The sequence below is a fragment of the Enhydra lutris genome, unplaced genomic scaffold (assembly GCF_002288905.1).
Source record: "Enhydra lutris kenyoni isolate GAN:26980312 unplaced genomic scaffold, ASM228890v2 scaffoldscaffold20, whole genome shotgun sequence".
NCBI classification, from domain to species: Eukaryota; Metazoa; Chordata; class Mammalia; order Carnivora; family Mustelidae; genus Enhydra; species Enhydra lutris.
In genome coordinates, this window is record NW_019154104.1 from 20,199,058 (window position 1) to 20,218,898 (window position 19,841).

The 19,841-nt window shown below is 39.2% G+C and overlaps 1 protein-coding gene across 1 annotated transcript in view; it reads right to left on the reverse strand.

The window, feature by feature from the left end:
* LOC111148699 (dynein axonemal light chain 1) overlaps positions 1-19,613 on the reverse strand; it is a 43,500-nt gene extending 23,887 nt beyond the window's left edge. The window contains exons 1-5 of the mRNA XM_022505493.1: positions 19,589-19,613; positions 12,651-12,689; positions 9,141-9,250; positions 5,661-5,716; positions 4,340-4,395 (exon numbers count right to left, since the gene is read on the reverse strand). Coding sequence (XP_022361201.1) covers positions 4,340-4,395; positions 5,661-5,716; positions 9,141-9,250; positions 12,651-12,689; positions 19,589-19,591 — 264 coding nt within the window. The 5' untranslated portion in view covers positions 19,592-19,613. The remainder of the gene's footprint in view (positions 1-4,339; positions 4,396-5,660; positions 5,717-9,140; positions 9,251-12,650; positions 12,690-19,588) is intronic.
* Between the last annotated feature and the right edge of the window lie 228 nt (positions 19,614-19,841).

Below are 19,841 nucleotides of genomic sequence, written 5' to 3' on the forward strand. Positions count from 1 at the left end.
GGGAAGAAAACTGCTGGGTGGTATTGATAGAAATCTATGGAAAGTGAAGAGATCTTAAGCAAGTGATGGTTCAGCTAGATAATATCTCTACACATGCCTTTAATCCTGTATTCATAATTTCTTTGTGGTTTCTAGGTATATATTATACTTCATGGGAGAAGGTATACACTATAGCAGTGCTTGAGAATCTGGTGTTCTGTAAAAACCTGGAGAACATCAAGCATCTGGCGTATTGATCCCCAGAATTTTGGGCATGTTTACTTGCAAACTCTTCCTTTACAGATAATTCAAAGTAATGTTTAGCTTGAAATATATTAAATTCTGGGACGCCTGGGTGGCTCAGTTGGTTAAGCCGCTGCCTTCGGCTCAGGTCATGATCCCAGCGTCCTGGGATCGAGTCCCACCTCGGGCTCCTTGCTCAGCGGGAGCCTGCTTCTCCATCTGCCTCTGCCTGCCACTCTGTCTGCCTGTGCTCACTCTGACAAATAAATAAATAAAATCTTAAAAAAAAAAAGAAATATATTAAATTATCAAATTCTGTTGACAAATTAGCATTGTACCCATTATGAATAATGTCTCTATACTTGACATTTTTACCATCTAGGGCCCAGAAGAATGGAAAGAAGGCAAAATTCCTTTAAATTTGTGAATCATTTAGAACATCAAAAACAATTTCATTTCACAGATCTTTAAAGAATTTCACTTATCATATCCAACTAGCAAGCACACAGTTCATCTACTGGTCATTATTTTGAGGAAGAAAAATTCCTTTATTTAACTCTAGAATGTAATCTCTAAGAATTTCCAAGTATTTTGTAAGTTTATTCGTAACACTTCATGTGGGTAAGTAAAGACATTTCAAGATAATTCCAAAATCACAACTCTGAACACTGACTCCTGTTCAGGTATTATAGTGGCCTCTGCAACAAGGGGACGGCCACTTCAGCTTGTCTGGTTTGGTGAGGTTATTGTCGAGAAGCTCTGTAGATTCATCCCTGCTGGTTCTTAGGAAGCACAAGCTAGACTTACTGGGGGAGTGAGAGGAGAAGGCCAGAGTCATAAAAAATTTCGGTCTGTTGGGATGCCTGCGGGGCTCAGTCAGTTAAGCATCTGCCTTCGGCTTAAGGTCATGATCCCAGGGTCCTGGGATGGAGCCCCACGATCAGGCTCCTTGCTCAGTGGGGAGCCTGTTTCTCCCTCTGCTTACCTTCCCCCTGCTTGTGCTCACTCTTTCTCTCTCTCTCTGACAAATACATAAAAATAAAATCTTTTTTAAAATTTCAGAATGTTGGGATGCCTGGGTGGCTCAGTTGGTTAAGCAGCTGCCTTCAGCTCGGGTCATGATTCCAGCGTCTTGGGATCGAGTCCCACATCTGGCTCCTTGCTTGGTGGGGAAGCCTGCTTCTCCCTCTGACTCTGCCTGCCATTCTGCCTGCCTGTGCTCACTCCTTCGCTCTCTTGCTCTCTCTCACAAATAAATAAATAAAATCTTTAAATATAAATAAATAAAATAAAATTTCAGAATGTTTATAAATTATTTTTTTTAAAGATTTTATTTATTTATTTGTCAGAGAGAGAGAGAGAGCGAGCACAGGCAGACAGAGTGGCAGGCAGAGGCAGAGGGAGAAGCAGGCTCCCCACAGAACAAGGAGCCCGATGTGGGACTTGATCCCAGGACGCTGGGATCATGACCTGAGCCGAAGGCAGCTGCTTAACCAACTGAGCCACCCAGGTGTCCCTATAAATTATTATTTTTTTTTTTTAAGATTTTATTTATTTATTTGACAGAGAAAGATCACAAGTAGATGGAGAGGCAGGCAGAGAGAGAGAGAGAGAGGGAAGCAGGCTTCTTGCTGAGCAGAGAGCCCGATGCGGGACTCGATCCCAGGACCCTGAGATCATGACCTGAGCCGAAGGCAGCAGCTTAACCCACTGAGCCACCCAGGCGCCCATAAATTATTTTTTTTAAGATTTTATTTATTGGGACGCCTGGGTGGCTCAGTTGGTTAAGCAGCTGCCTTCGGCTCAGGTCATGATCCCAGCGTCCTGGGATCGAGTCCCACATCGGGCTCCTTGCTCATCAGGGAGCCTGCTTCTCCCTCTGCCTCTGCCTGCCATTCTGTCTGCCTGTGCTTGCTCTCTCTCCCTCTCTCTCTCTCTGAAAAATAAATAAATTAAAAAAAAAAAAAAAAAAGATTTTATTTATTTATTTGACAGACAGAGATCACAAGTAGGCAGAGAAGCAGGCAGAGAGAGAGGAGGAAGCAGGCTCTCTGCTGAGCAGAGTGCCCGATGCGGGGCTCGATCCCAAGACCCTGGGATCATGACCTGAGCTGAAGGCAGAGGCTTTAACCCACTGAGCCACCCAGGCACCCCTGTTTAGAAATTATTTAACAATAAACACTTAAAAAAAATTATTGTTGGGGGACCTGGGTGGCTCAGTGGATAAGCATCTGCCTTCAGTGCAGGTCATGATCCCGGGGTCCTGGGGTGGAGCCCATCATGCTCCCTGCTCAGTGGGGAGTCTGCTTCTCCCTCTCCCACTTCCCTTCCCCTCTGCTCATGCTCACTCTCTCTCTCTCTCTGTCTAAAATAAACACATAAAATCTATAATAAATTGAAAAATTTGTCTTTTGGGGAACAGATACAAGAAAAAGACATTGGCTTTGTCATTCCTGAAATTGCCTAGTTTTACAGTATTGTTTCATCTCAACTTCTTTGCAAGGAAATTCAAATGGCTAATAAATATACGAATAAAATACAGTGTCAAAAACTTAAAACTTTTAAATGCCCAAGTTTGGTAAGGGGAAATAGGATCCCTGATACATTACTGGTAGGAATATAAATTGTTTCAAACTTTCCAAAGGATAACCTGATAATATGCTATATAGAAGCCTTAAAAGAAATTTATACTTTTTGACCCAGCAATTCCATTTCAAGGAATTTATCCAAAGAATTACTCACAGATATGTGTAATAATATAGCTAAAAGGAGATTTATAATAGCATTATGATAACAACTCCAAACTAGAAACAATGACTAATAAGTAACTGACTTAAATTATGGTAAATCAGTAAAACAGAATATTATGCTGTTATTTAAAAAGGGTATGGTTGAAAATTATTTTAAAAACTTGAGTTACAGGGCACCTGGGTGGCTCAGTGAGTTAAGTGTCCAACTCTTGATTTCGGCTCAGGTCATATTTCAGGGTCATGAGATTAAGCCCTGTGACAGGCTCTGCACTCCACAGGGAGTCTGCTTCTCTTCCTCTCCCTCTGTCCCTCCCCCTGCATGTGCGCACACAGGCATGCTCTCTCAAATAAATAAAATCTTTAAGGAAAAAAAAAAAAAAAAAACAGAACAACTTAAGTTACATCCTCTGATCAAAAACCTCCAATGACTATTCAAGCCATTTGGGAAAAAAATCCAAAATCTTATTATGACCTATTAGGCCCCATCTGGCCTGGTTCCTGACTTCCTACCTCAGGGAGGACAACTTCCCCCTGCCCCCGCCTCATTCAACTCTTCTGCTCTTACTCAATCATATCAAGTACCTTCGATTTCAGGACATCTACCTTTGGGGTCCCACCTCAGTCTGGAACACCAGTCCCTTGGTCAACTCTAGAGCTTACATCCTCACTATCTAGAGCTTATATCCACCCAAGCTTTTGTATGTTTTGTTTTTCTTCATTGCCTTCATCACCACCCGTATTATATAATCTATTGCTTATGTACTCTACAAATATTTTCTAGTTTGCCTCCCTGTACTGTAATAGAAGTTCTAGGGAAGCAAGGACTTCGTTTCATATTTTTCTGTATCTCTGATGCCCAGAACAGCACCTGGCTTAAAGTAGGCATTCAGGAAATATACCAAATGAATGAATAACATGAAAAAATTCATCTTTACATATTAAGTAAAAAAAAATAAAAGATCCAAAACAATATGTATAGTATGGTTTCATTTTCTACATCAAAGAATAAGAAAAAATGCAAGAAAGATGACAATCAAAATGTCAGCAATATTTATGAGGTGCCTGGGTGGGGTAGTCAATTAAGCATCCAATTCTTGGTTTTGGGTCAGGTCGTGCTCAGGGTCACGATTGAGCCCCACCTCAGCTCTCCATCTCCCTCTGCCCCTCCCCCTGCACACTCTGTGACCCTCAAATAAATGAATAAATCTTTAAAAAAAAGTTACCAATATTTAAACTGTAAGTGAGTGATCTATAGGTACCTTTCATAGTTGCTTTTTTATTTAGTAAAGTTTCTGCAATGGACAAATATTGCTTGTATATTAAGGAAAGAAGTGCATGCTTTTTTAAAGAAATAAATAACAACCTACCAGTCCATTTAAGTTCTTTATGTTGTTTCTTCCTAAAGACAATATCCTCAAGTTTTCTGCAGTGGGGAAAAAAAAAACACAGTTATTTGTTTATGAGAATCATATTACAGCTGTTGTAAATCTAGTATAATGAAGTGTTAATAAACTATATAATAAATATACTTATCTAATGAGTAAGAAAGGCTGTATTAATAAAAAGTGGTATTCAAGTAGGAAATTGATTTACTTATCCTTACTTATCATTGAAGGTAAACACTACAACTATAATTTCACATCACGACAACATGAAATTTACAAATGGTCAGCTATTTTGAAAGCATGGTTTTAAATTGCTGGCTAGGAAAAATACTTCAGGAATAAAATAAGTAAAGAAGATCTGAACTTTAAATTTGGAAGCATATATATTTCAAATCTACTATAGCATAAGGACTCACATTAGAAAATAGGAACATATCTATGTATAGCCCGCCTCACTCCACAAAGGATTAAAAGTGAAATCAAATGAATTAGTATTTTAAAATCTTTTGCTTTCAAACTTTTAAGAGTTAGATTGTGATTTGCTTTAAAAATGCTTATTTGTGGGGTGTCTGGGTGGCTCATGCCATGCCTTCGGGTCAGGCCATGATCTCAGGGTCCTGGGATCCAGCCCTGCATTTAGCCCCACATCCAGCCCTGCATCGGGCTGCCTGCTCTGCGGGAAGCCTGCTTCTCCCTCTCTCACTCCCCCTGCTGGTGTGCCCTCTCTCGCTGTGTCTCTCTCTGTCAAATAATAAAGAAAATCTAAAAAAATTTTTAAAAAAAGACAGATAAGGAGTACAACAAAAACAATGATGGTGAGGAATTAAAATTTAAATATTACAAGTATTAAACACAAGACAGATTTGAAAAATTTATAATTAAAAAATCTAATTCTTCCATTTAATTCTAACTCTAAGAAAGCTTTAAAATGTCTTTAAAATGTTCAGATCTTGTGTTCTAATGTTCTTTGGATGACCACATTTTTTTTTAATATTTTATTTATTCATTTGACAGACAGAGATCACAAGTAGACAGAGAGGCAGACAGAGAGAGAGGGAGGCGTTCTCGATCCCAGAACACTGAGACCATGACCCGAGCCGAAGGCAGAGGCCCCAACCCACTGAGCCACCCAGGCGCCCCTGGATGACCACATTTAAGACACATGGTTGATATAGTCTCTCTGCCACCTGACAATTACTGTAGTTAAAACAGGTGCCAGTTTCTGGGATTACATAGTGTCTCTGGAATGTTTATTCCAAAAACGAGAAAATCCAAGAACCATCTGTTACTGTGGATCACTTACTTAAGCCATTGAGGTTGGCAATTTTTTCAATGCAGTTTGTAGACAGTGAAAGCTTCCTTAAAAAGAACAAAGGAAAACTTGACTTAATACAAAACAATTTTAAGTGGTATATCAGAAAAATAAATAAATAAATAAATAAATACTGTATCAGGAATTAATCAAGTGCCCATACAAGATAACATTTAAGTCATGTTTTCTTCTTTTTTTTTTTTAAGATTTTATTTATTTATTTGACAGAGAGATCACAAGCAGGCAGAGAGGCAGACAGAGAGAGAGGAGGAAGCAGGCTCCCCGCTGAGCAGAGAGCCCGATGCGGGGCTCGATCCCAGGACTCTGAGATCATGACCTGAGCCGAAGGCAGCGGCTTAACCCACTGAACCACCCAGGCGCCCCTAGTCATGTTTTCTTTTTACACCGAATCCTTTTTTTCCCTCTCAGACATGGCATGTATTCTTTCATTTTGAAATCAATCCTCATACTTTTTTCCTGATTACAGAAGTTAATACATATTTATGTAGAAAATTTTAAAAAAACTTTCTGAAGGTAATTTGATGTTACCCATTAAGTTATTTAAATGCATGCATTCCTTGACCCAGTAATGGATTTCTAGGAATATATCCTACTGAAATGCCAATGCCAACAGACCTATAAGCTAGATTATTTAGTGTATTATTGTAATAGCAAAAAAACGGGGAAAAATCTGTAAACATATAGAAACTGAGGGATAGATAATGGAAAACTATGCTGTCACTAATACAAATGAAACTGGGCTCCAGATACCAGTTTGGGAAGATGTCCATGATGTGCGCTCAAGTTGAAAACCACCTAGCAGAACAATACATTTTATATGATTCCTTTTGATAAAAAGCAGAACGATATATATGCATGTACAAAGATATTTATTTGCTTGTGTGTTAAATCATTCAGAAATGTATACTGAGGAAGTCATATGTAATCCTAACCACTCCACAGATTTTCCCAGAGAGAACTACTTTTAATGGTTTGTATATATTTGTCTAGGTTTTTTCTACTCATAACTCAGTTATATAAAAAAAAAATTTAGGGGTGCCTCGGTGTCTCAGTTGGTTAAGCCTCTGACTGTTGATCTCAGCTCAGGTCTTGATCTCAGGGTCATGAGTTCAGGCCCCGAAAAACAAAAGAAAGAAAAGAAAAAATATTTTACAGGGACATAACTACACATTCTTAGTCATCCTTTCTTGACAAAATATTTAATGTTTTAGTTTACTTCATGCAAACAGTATGATAAAAGCTAATTTTATTGAACACAATCTGTGCTCAGTACTCTTCCAAGTACTTTACATAAACTGTTTTAACTATCACAACAATCCTGTGAAATAAGTACTGTTGTTATCACCCATATTTTACAAATGAGTAAACTGAGGTACAAAGATGTTAAGCAATTTGCCTAATATTACATAGCCAGAAATGGGCAGAGTCTAATTTAAATCCCTCTAAAACTGACTCTAAAACATGTGGTCTTATCCTTTCTGATATGACTTGAAAAAGAATTATTCATTTTTTTTAATAAAAGCAACTACTGTGCAGTGTAAGTTACTGGTCAAATCTGTATATTTTCCAATAATCCCCAACTCCTGACTACTACAAGTGGAAAATGCCTTAAATCTGGGAATATGATTGGGGATGAATTCTTTTTTTTTTTTTTAAAGATTTTATTTATCTATTTGACAGATAGAGATCACAAGTAGGCAGAGAAGCAGGCAGAGAGAGAGGAGGAAGCAGGCTCCCTGCCAAGCTGAGAGCCCGATGCGGGGCTCGATCCCAGGATCCCGGGATCATGACCTGAGCCGAAGGCAGAGGCTTTAACCCACTGAGCCACCCAGGCGCCCCTGGGGATGAATTCTTTAATTGGTGTCCAGGCAACCTGCCCAAAGAGATTATCAGCAAAAATCCGAACAGGCTGACTATTTCCAAGCAGCTTCCTAGTACTCTGGTACTAGGTACAAAACCTTCTCAAATATTTGCCTTTGAGATGGCCTTATGATAAAAAGATATCTGACCATTTGGAAACAGTGCTCTTTGAAATCATGCTTTTGAAGCAAAAAAAAAAAAAAAAAAAAAAATCTAAGATGGAATTTTATATAATACACTGTGCTGTCATCATAAAGGACAAGTTGCACACAATAACTAAATATGTTTGCTTTTCCCTTTCATTCCAAAGACAGATACTAGTCTAATGCATGGGTTCACAAATTATGTGTCTAAGAGTTACTCAAGTTGCTTATTATAAATACAGATTGGGGTGCCTGGGTGGCTCAGTCATTAAGCATCTATCTTCGGCTCAGATCATGATCCCAGGATTCTGGGATCGAGCCCCACATCAGGCTCCCTGCTCGATGGGGAGCCTGCTTCTCTCTCTCCCAGTCCCCCTGCTTGTGTTTCCTCTTTCACTGTCTCTGTCAAATAAATGAATACACTCTTAAAAAAAAAAAAAAAAGATTCCTAGGTTTCATCAGTAGCTATTTTGTTTCTGTAAATTGGGATGGGGCTAATCTCCTGTATAAGGAGATTCTTATGTTGGTAGTCAGTGCACTACACTTCGAAACACACAAGGTGGAGAAAGCAGAAAGAACCCCAGGTGTTTCTACAATATTCTACAGCTCTGAGAAGAGACACTGCTGCCAGAGAGCATGGTCACAAGGTGTCATGGTTGAACTGCCTCAAATTTGCCACAGAAGCTTGCTAAAAAGTATATAAGTATTTAGAAAATAAGTTAAGAGGATGAGTCCTAGGATCAAGTCCCGTATGGGGCTCCCTGCTCAGAAGGGAGTCTGCTTCTCCCTCTGACTCTCCACTTCTCCTGCTCTCTCTCTCAAATTAAAAAAAAAGAAAAGAAAGAAAAGAAGTTAAGGGGAATTAATATAGATTTGGTACTTAAAGTCATGGGAAAATAGAATTACAAAATAATAAGTATAGTTTGATCCCAATTGGGAAAAAAAATTAGAAGGCTCTGTATCAGAATGCTAATACTGGTTCTCAAAAGGTGGTACAATTTTGGTTAATATTAACTCTTTCTTTTGTGCTCTTTGTATTTTCTAGATGTTTTACAATGTATTTTTATAATTTGAAAAAAATTTTACAGCAGTATCTCTTAGTCCTCTGCTAAGTATAGTGCTGACTGGCTAATCTTATAAGAGAAAGTATTAGATTTTATGGCAGGATAATAGTATTACTGTGTTATTTAGTTTCTCCCAAGAGACAAGGAAACTTCTATTCTCCAGGCACATTATACAAATTTTACTGTAAAAAAATACTACATTGTTCAGGGTTACTTGATTCGTAGTCCCATAAACCAGTAATCTCTTATGTTTGGCCTTGCCAAAGGGGGAACTGCATTAACCAAACAAACAAACAAAGAGAAATGAAGATCACAGGAAACAAACACATTTTTTCTGGTTTGTGTATTTAGAAAAGAAAGGGAAAAAAGACAAGAGAACTTACTCGCAATTAGCAAGCGTGGACAAGGAGGCATCCATCTTCTCTATAGGGGGAATCTGAGCATAAAGCTTAATCTCTTTGGCTTCGGATGGCTTCTGACTGGTTTTCTCTTCCTATGACAAAAATTAGTTTGGAAGAAAGTGAAACCTGATTGTAACACAGAACTAAAAAAGTACAGACTACCCTAAGGCTTTTCAAAGTTTATTTCAAAACAATTCTTAGAATTTGATAACTCTGCATTCTTTACAGTTCACTTACTGACATTTACTAACTGGCCCTGACAACCAGGCTTCTACCTGGCCAGTTCAGATAATTTACTGATAGGTCCCAACCAAGTGGAAGGGAGGAGGAAAGAAAATAACTTTCATTTCTGTAGTATTTAAAATCCTTGGGATGCCTGGGTGGCGCCGTGGATTAAGCATCTGCCTCCAGCTCAGGTCATGATCCCAGCACCCTGGGATCAGTCCCACATCAGGTTCCTTGCTCAGCGGGGAGTCTGCTTCCTCCCTCTGCCTGCCGCTCCCCCTGCTTGTACTCTCTGACAAATAAGTCAATATATAAAATCTTTAAAATAAAATAAAATAAGAGCCTTTAAGAGTTGGGACACTTGAATGGCTCAGTCAGTTAAGCGTCTGCCTTCGGCTCAGGTCATGACACCAGGGTCCCAGGATCGAGTCCCCCATCGGGCTCCTTGCTCAGCGGGGAGCCTGCTTCTCCCTCTGCTTGCCGCTCCCCCTGCCTGTGCTCGCACTCTCTCTCCCTCTCTCCCTCTGACAAATAAACAAACAAAAGCATTTTTAAAAAATCCTTTAAGAGGGGCACCTGGGTGGCTCAGTGGGTTAAAGCCTCCGCCTTCGGCTCAGGTCATGATCCCAGAGTCCTGGGATCGAGCCCCACATCGGGCTCTCTGCCCAGTGGCGAGCCTGCTTCCCCTTCTCTCTCTGCCTGCCTCTCTGCCTACTTGTGATTTCTCTCTCTGTCAAATAAATAAAGAAAATTTAAAAAATAAATAAATAAATAAATAAAAAATAAAAAATCCTTTAAGAGTCTAACAATAAACAAAAATACAATAACAACATTTTCTTCGGAAGAGTTCTTTGTCCCTAAGCACCCTTTTCTTAAATATCAGATTTAGATCTATAAGATCAACTATTTTGTCATCTTATCTTGCTTTTTCTTTTTCTTTTAATTTTATTTATTCATTTGCCAGAGACAAAGAGTAAAGCAGGGGGAGCAGCAGACAGAGGGAGAAGCAGGCTTCCAGCCAAGCAAGGAATCTGATGCCGTGACTCCATCCCAGGACCCTGGGATCATGACTTGAGCCGAAGGCAAGACACTTTACCGACTGAGCCACCCAGGCGTCCCTCTTCTTGTTTTTTCTGCACACAGTTCAGTCTGAGATAGAGCTCCAAAATACCAAGAATTCGGGAAGATGTCATCCTTACAACACAGTCAAAGTCAAAGATAATAATTTACTCTATAATAATTTACTACTAAATTCTATCTTAGATTTTCAGTACTATGTACACAATTTAATATTACCAATATATGCTGCCTAATAATATTTTCAAAGTACCTCCCTACTTAAAGTTAGTTCTCTCTCTCCAACAAAACAGAAAGCTCCTGAAGTGCAGGACCATTTCCTTTGCTTTCCTGCATTTTCTATAACAGTGTACTAGCAGACATGCAGAGCCTTATTTTTTTTTTAAGATTTTATTTACTTATTTCACAGACAGAGATCACAAGTAGGCAGAGAGGCAGGCAGAGAGAGAGGGGAAAGCAGGCTCCCTCAGAGCAGAGAGCCCCATGCAGGGCTCGATCCCAGAACCCTGAGATCATGACCTGAGCCGAAGGCAGAGGCTTTAACCCACTGAGCCACCCAGGCGCCCCCAGAGCCTTATTTTTAAAATTCAAATTGTAACATGTCAATACTAGAAAATACACAATTAAAAAAACAGCAAAAAAGAAAATACGCAGTACGTTGAAAGAAAAAGATCTAATACATATACACTGAATACTTATTTTTGTGTCATACATTTGTAGGTTATGAGAGGGAAATTGATACATAGTAGATCCTGAATAAATGTTAGGTTAATCAGTGAAAGAACGAGCTTAATATCTTCAATCAATCTTAAAGTTAAAGATTTATGGCCACAATATAATCTAGAAATAGAACCTACATCCCAAAACAAAAAAGCAACCACTTATTATTATAAGTAAATTAAGTCCTAAAATCTAATTCAAAGAAAATCTAATCTAATACTAAGCTTATTCCATATTTACTTTTCTTCTTTAAGAAAACAGATTTTTCATTAACCAAACAGAAATGAATTTTTAAATGTGAAGTACAGAGAAGTTTATAAGCACCAAAACAAGAATTCAAATATTTCATTATTCTATCCACCTTATTTTCCCTACACACAAGTCTCCTGAAAGACTTTCTTTTTTCCTGAAAGACTTTTGATTCAAAGCTCAGCCTCAAAAGCAAAAGACATATATTATTCAAAAAACTACTGATAATATCCACAAAAAAGTTATCACTGGGCATAGAAATTGAGGAGCTATGTCAATACTCTAAGGAAATTCTATTTATGATGCTGAATTACAACTGTTCAAACTTTATAGAATGATTTATTCAAAATATCTATAGTTTATATTCAATTCATTTATTTTATAATGCAGTTTCCTTTCTTATGTTAATATATACCTTAATATTTTTTCCAGCATTATTGACACGTAACATTGTATAAGTTTAAGGTGATGATCTGATACCTGTATATACTGTGAAATGATTAACACAATTAGGTTAGCTAACACATCCATCACCTAATTTTTTACTTTGGGTGCTAAGAAAATTTAAGATCCACTCTCTTAGCAACTTTCAAGTATATAATGCAATATTATTAACTATAGTCACCATGCCGTATATCAGATCCCCAGGACTTGGCTTATAACTGGATGTCTGTACCCTTTGACCAACATCTCCCATTTACCCCACACCCAAATCCCCGGCAATCACTGTTCTACTCTTCATTTCCGGGTTCAGCTTTTTTAGATTTCACATATGTGTGAGATCACAGAGTATGTGTCTTTCTCTGTCTGAATTATGTCACTTTGCATAATGCACTCAAGGACCGTCCATGTTGTAAATGGAAGGATTTCCTTCTTTTTTGTGGCTGAATAATATTCCACTCTGTAGATATATAATGTTTTTTATCCATTTACCCACTGATGGGACATGTAGGATGTTGATATTGATATAATCCACTGATTTTGATCAGACTTTCCCAGTTTTACTAGTACTCATTTATACACAGTGTGAATGCATTGGTATGTGAGTATTAAATGTATACAATTTTATCACCTATACAGGTTCATGTACCCGCTGCCACAGTTAAGACAGTTAAATAGTTCCAGTGCCACAAAGGTTCCTTGTGCTGACTGGTCAGATTTAAATAACTATCCAATAATTCTTGTATGGTTTCTGAAAGAGGTAAAAATTCATACACTCACCCATCTGGCTAGAGCTTCTTTGATTGTTGTTGCTTTTGCCTTAAAAGGAAAGGAAACAAGAGTATCTTTATTGGTATGATTTATTGATTCAATTTTCAGACAATGATTATTAGCCTCAGCATCTACCACTGAAAAGATTAACTTCTTTCTTTGAGACCTTACATGCAAACGAAGTGTTTTAACTTCCTCAAATCAGGATGATTTATTTAAATGCCTCTCAGAGAAATTAAGGAAATCATCATGTAATGCCCATATACTTCTCTCCCACTTGGTTTACAAAAAAGATACAGTTTTCAACATTTGATATTACAATAGATCTTATGGGGCACCTGGGTGGCTCATTGGGTTAAGCCTCTGCCTTTGTTTGGCTCAGGTCGTGATCTCAGGGTCCTGGGATCAAGCCCTGCCTCGGGCTCTTTGCTCAGTGGGGAGCCTGCTTCCCTCTCTCTCTGCCTACTTGTGATCTCTCTCTGTGTCAAATAAATAAATAAAATCTTTAAAATAAAATTTAAAAAATAGATCTTATTTCATTGATTCTAAGATCAACAACTTTTACGTTTTAACATCTTTGAAATTTGGATGCATTTTACAACCAGGAACAATCTACAATTACTGTGGCCGGGTAGCAATGGTGATGATCTAGAAAAATATTAAGCAATTTATTTAATATACGTATATTCTTTTTTATGTTTGCAAATAATGACTTACGATAAAAACCTACATGCCTAAATACATTTAAAAGAACTTTGTCGGGGCGCCTGGGTGGCTCAGTGGGATAAGCCTCTGCCTTCAGCTCGGTCCCGATCCCAGAGTCCTGGGATTGAGCCCCCCCATCGGGCTCTCTGCTCAGCGGGGAGCCTGCTTCCTCCTCTCTCTCTGCCTGCCTCTCTGCCTACTTGTGATCTCTCTCTGTCAAATAAGTAAATAAAATCTTAAAAAAAAAAAGAACTTTGTCGATAGGCACAAAATAAAAATTCTAAGTGATAAGAAATTACTTGTCATGATTCATTTCCAATTACTTATTTTTCTTTCTTAAAACATAAAATAACGTTGCACCTTATAATCAATAGTATCTTAGATTCAATTTAATATGACACTTAAAACTTACTTTATTTTACTTTTTTAAGATTTTATTTATTTGACAGACAGATCACAACTAGGCAGAGAGGCAGGCAGGGAGAGAAGTAAGCAGGCTCCCTGCTGAGCAGAGAGCCCGATGTGGGGCCTGATCCCAGGACCCCGGGACCGTGACCCTATCCTAAGGCAGAGGCTTTAACCCACTGAGCCACCCAGGCGCCCGAACACTTAAAACTTTAAATGTGAGAAAAGGGAGACATCTTTTCATTACTGCTAGAGTTCATTTAGAAAAATTCCTAAGCAGGGGTGCCTGGATGGCTTAGTGGGTTGAAGCCTCTGCCTTTCGCCCCAGTCGTGGTCCCAGGGTCCTGGGATCGAGTCCCATGTCAGGCTCTCTGCTCCATGCGGAGCCTGCTTCCTCCTCTCTCTCTGCCTGCCTTCCTCTATGCCTACTTGTGATCTCTGGCTGTCAAATAAATAAATAAACTCTTTTAAAAAAATCCTAAGGAATAACAAAAGGAAAAGTTTAAAAGTACAGTTAACTCTCCAACAAGACAGGCATTAGGGACACCAACCTCTCCCGCCCCAAACCCACAACACAGTAAAAAATCTGAGTATAACTTCTGACTTGCCAAAAACTACTAAAAGCCTACTATCAACCAGAACCTTACAAATAACATAAACATTTGATTAATGCACATTTTGCTCGTCACATGCATTATATACTGTATTCTTACAATAAAGTAAACTACAAAAAAGAAAATATTATTATGAAAATCATAAGAGGGGTGAATGGGTGGCTCAGTAGGTTAAGCATCTGACCCTTAGTTTTGGCTCTGGTCATGACCTCAGTCAGGGTCGAGAGATAGAGCCCCATATTGGGCTCAGCGTGGAGTCTGCTCAAGATTCTCCCTCCCTCTCAGCCCCTCCCCTGACTCATGTGCTCTCTCTCAAATAAATTTTTAAAAAAGAAAAAAAAATCATAAGAGGAAATACACTTACAGTATTACAGTGTATTTATTGGAAAAAAATCTGCATATAAATGGATCAGTACAGTTCAGACCTACAGTGCTCAACTGTATATACCATTACATCTAGAAAGCAAAGACATAGTAATAAATAATCGTTGGGTTAAAAGTAAATTATAAACTACAGTAAAACAAAAAAGATAAAAGAAGAAATATAAAAATTTTAGGAATATAACATTTAAAAGGAAACTTACAGTTTCAAATATATTTATCTATTCAAAAATTAAGAGAAAATAAGAAACAGAAAACAAGCAAAGTATTTGAGATATTTGAAAAAGCACATCGTTGCAAACACAAAGAAGGCTAAGGAAAATACAAAGGAATAAGTCTATAAAAAACAGACCTGAAGAAAAAAAGCTTAACAAAACTAAAATCTGGTTCCTAAATCTCTAGCAAGCCTGACTGAGCAAAAAGAGAGCTGTATGACGAAAACTGAGAATCAGAGGAAATAACAGATACCACGAAGATTTAAAAATAAAATATCATAAGCAAACATATGGTAGTTTGAAAACCTAGACAAAGAATGCATTTCTAGAAAAAAACACAAAAGTGTCAAACTGTCACAGGAAGAATCAGAAAATCTGAATAGACCAATAATTATTTTCAATGTTAAAAAGATAACCAGAGATTTACCCTTATCCTCTTCCCCTACATCTCCAAGCTTAGATAATTTTACAAGTAAATCCTGACAAGGTTTCAAGGAACAGATATTCTCTGTTAACAGACAAGTTGTTTTAGAAACCAGAAAAGGAGGGAAAGCTGCCAATTTATTTTTTGAGGCTAGAATAACCTTGATGTCATAACCAGATAAGAGGCCCTCCTTACTTCTCAACACAGATGTGAAAATCCTAGATACAACATTAGATCTCCAAAGCCAATGGTGAATAATAATCGGGGTCAAGAATGGCTGATCCCAGGAGCATAAGGAGTGATTAACCAAAAAACCCTATAAATGTAAATCACCTATTTATGGATTAAAGGGGAAAAAAATCACATTTATTTCAGTAAGTGAGGAAAAAGTACTTTATAAAATAGTTGTACATCTGGGGCACCTGGGTGGCTCAGTCAGTTAAGAGTCTCCCTTCAGCTCAGGTCATGATCCCTGGACCCTGGGGTAGAGCCCTTCCCCTCCCACAGCCCGCTTCTCCCTCCCCCTCTCCTTCTCCCTCTGTCTGCCGCTCCCCCTGCTTGTGCACTCCCTCTCTCTCTCTCTCTCAATAAATACAATCTTTAAAAAAAATAACATTCTACATCTAACATTAAAAGCTCTCAACTAAGAGTTACAAGGAAATTCTTTACTTGGTAAAAGCTACATACCAAAAAGCTATCATAAACGCCAGACTTAATGAAGACATCCATTCATTTCAGCAAATATTCGTTAAGTGTCTATTATATACCAAACATACTTTTACATGTTTGGGAAATATCAAGGAAAAAAAACAAAGATTCCCACCTTCTGTAACTTACATCCACTGGCAGGAGACACATGGTAAATAATATTAAATAAATACATTTTATAGTATATTAGAAAGTGACAATTACTAAGGAAAAAGAAAATACAAAAATAAAAACAAAAATGCTGAATTTGGAAGAGGTATCAGGATGTGTGTTTATGTGTATAAAGTATGTGTATTTTAAATAAACGGAAAGAAGAGCAAATTGGGAAGATAACACTAGAAGTCTTCTCTTTATGATCCCCAATACATCAAAGATCCCTACTATCACTGCTGTTGTTTAACATGGTACAAGAGATCTTTATTAATGTTATAATAAAAGAAAATACAAATTGGAATGATTTAAAGGAAGAAATAAAACGCACTATGCATACATGATCATTTACATAGGAAATACAATAGAACAAACTGAGAAATAGAACAAATGGAATTCAGCAAGTGAAGAACATTGTTGAGAGAGTTAACAGAAAAGCTGGGAGAAGAGATTTTCAACATAAAACCAACAAAAGACTAATAGAGAATATAGAGGGAACTCCTAAAATTAAAAAAAAAAAAATGGAAAAAGTTAGCAAAACAAATATAAACAGAGAATTAACAGAAATTGAAATCCAAATGACTAACAATATCATGAGGTATTGGAACTCATTGAAAATCAGAGGAACGCAGAGTAAAACAATGGAATACTAAAATACATCCTCAGATTGGCAAAGGTGAGAAATTTGGTGAGAATGTAGAACTCTCAGGCAGTACTGAAGGAAGTAAAAACTAGGAGAGAGAGGGGTGGCTGGCTGACTTGGTCAGCAGAGCATGCAACTTTTGATCTCAGGGTGGTGAGTTCAAGACCCATGTTGGGGGTAAAGCTTACTTAAAATCAAAACAAAACAAACAAACTAGCAGACTTCTGGAAAGCAGTCTAACAATACCTAGGGAAATTAAGTATGCAGAGGCCCTATGACTTGGAAATCCCACTGCTGGGCAAATTTTCAAAAAAATCCTTGTATAGGGCCATGAAAAGATACATCTAATAATACTTTCAAACTGGAAGCAATCTGGCTGTCTACAGGTTGGTTTATGAGGTTACTAGTTCCCCTATAGATAGAAGTCAAGAACTGAAATGCCTAAAGGACCGGTGGACATCTTTAATGGGTAAAGCTGGCCATATAAAGAGAATAACCTTACCTCTGGCATTAGAAAACAGCTGGCAGGTGGGACTTGGGACAAGATCTCTCCAAATATTAAAACTCCATTACTGAAAATAACACCTTTTACTAAGAAAGTAAAGATGCTGCCAATTATACAACACCATCATATTACAAAATATTACATATTACAAAATAATATTACATATTACATCATAATACAAAAATAGGGCGAAAATGTGTCCAGTGGTGAAATATAGTATTTCTGATTTTTTTTTAAGATTTATTTATTTATTTATTTGACAGACAGAGATCACAAGTAGGCAGAGAGGCAGGCAGAGATAGAGGAGGAAGCAGGCTCCCCACTGAGCAGGGAGCCCGATGCAGGGCTCGATCCCAGGACCCTGGGATCATGACCTGAGCTGAAGGCAGAGGCTTTAACCCTCTGAGCCACCCAGGCGCCCCTAGTATTTCTGATTTTTTACAGAGGCCATAAATCTGGGTTTTGATGTGAAATACAATCATTTAAAAACAATGGAAGCTAAGGCAGCTTTTTAAAAGAATAAAGATATTTATTTATTTATTTGAGAGAGAGAGAGAGAGAGAGCAACAACACAAGAGCAGGCTTGATCCCAGGACTGGGGGATCATGACCTGAGAGGAACGCAAATGCTTCACTGACTAACCCCCCAGACGCCCCGGAGGCTAACGGATTGTTCATTGAAAAAACTATGCTGGCCTGATTTCTGGAGGGCTCTGGACCTACCGGTTTCCAGCCTTAGCTAGCTTCATCTAATTACTGGTTCTGATTCTCTATTTGGCGATTTTCAGTAATTCTCATGGATCATGCTTTCAAAATCATTTAGAGCTGATTATTTCTTCACCTGAATATAAACCTAGGTTCCAGAACTTTTTACTTTCTTTGGTAGTGCTTTTCAGCTAAACGCCTGTAGAATAAAGTAAGGAAAGTGTGCGGGAAAACTACTTTTAAAAGTGGTATTTAATCCTGTGGTTGAAGGCAAGCATGACTTCCACATCATTTCAATTTCCTGGGCTCAATTTCTGCCCACTTACACAGCACTGGAATCACAAAAAGAAGCAACCAATTGTACTTGTTCTTCATAAACACCTCCACCAGACAGGACAATCACATACGTTGCTAAACAGCTTTGACTCTGTAATCAACCAACGACAACCCTTTTCAAACTGCTAGATGGAACTACCAAACCTGTAAGCAACACTGCACATTTTTTTAAACCTTTTTTCTCTTTTTTAAAGATTTTATTTATTTGTCAGAGAGATAGAGAGAGAGAGAGCGAGGACATGCAGGCAAAGTGGCAGGCAGAGGCAGAGAGAGAAGCAGGCTCCCTGCCCAGCAAGGAGCCTGATACGGACTTCATCCCAGGAATCTGGGATCATGACCTGGGCTGAAGGCAGTGGCTTAACCGACTGAGCCACCCGGGTGTCCCAACACTGCACATTTTAAGGAGGAGTTGAGGAGCATCAGTAAGTAAAATCACTCCTTCATAAAGGTCTTTGATTGGATAGATCACGGAGAGATTTCAAATCCCAGGTAGCAGTATGGACGCCCTCCAATTTTAGAATCACTTGAGGTGCACCGTCCAAATGCAATTCCCGAATCCCATTGCATTAAGAATTCATAATCTCCATTCCAGCAAGCTCAGTCTTCAGCCCACTATACTTATGCATACTGAAACTTGAGGAACATCTCCTAATACAGTCTATCCGAATGGGCTTTACAGGGCTACCTAATAACGCACTTACAGTCATTCAGAGGACAACCCGGGCACCTCACAGGTAAGGAGTACCGCGGCAGTCGGGGTTACACACACGCCTCTCATAACCAGCTCCCCGCGCCCCGTCTCGCCTGGGGGAAAATGACTGCTATGCACAGAAAAATCCTTATTCGCACTCCGCCTTCATCACCTTTCCCACTCTAATCCGCTCTTTTTCGAGAAGTTCCTGCTCTTTGCGCTCTCTTTCTCTGTCAGAGTCCCTCCACACGAACCCAACCTCCGATCTGCCCCAGGCCGCCCGCGCCCCAGACCACCCCGTGCCGGGGCTTCTCTTTCGCCTCAGGCCTCTGACTGCGGAGCTAGCGCCGGTGACCGGCTTCCTTCCGCTGCCCGAGAAGCGCTCCGACCCTCAACACGCCACAGTCACCCTTTTCCACCTCCAGTCTCCTCTCCTCTTCGACTACGAGGCCTAGAAGGTACTCACCATTCCGGCCGTTGCTACTGTCACTGCTCTGGTTGCTAGGGCCCGCCGAGGTCAGTGCGCTTGCGCACTTCTCGGAGCCCTCCGTGGAGCCCACCCCCGGCAGTGGTCCTTTCTCTCCGCCCTCCGGGTGGCGCGTGCGGGGCATTGTGGGACCGCCCGGCGGCCGCCTCGGTCCTCCCGCGAGTCGGCTGCTCGCTTCCAAGCATGTGCAGCGGGGCTGCTGGCCTCTCGCAGGATGCGAGAGCTTCGCCAT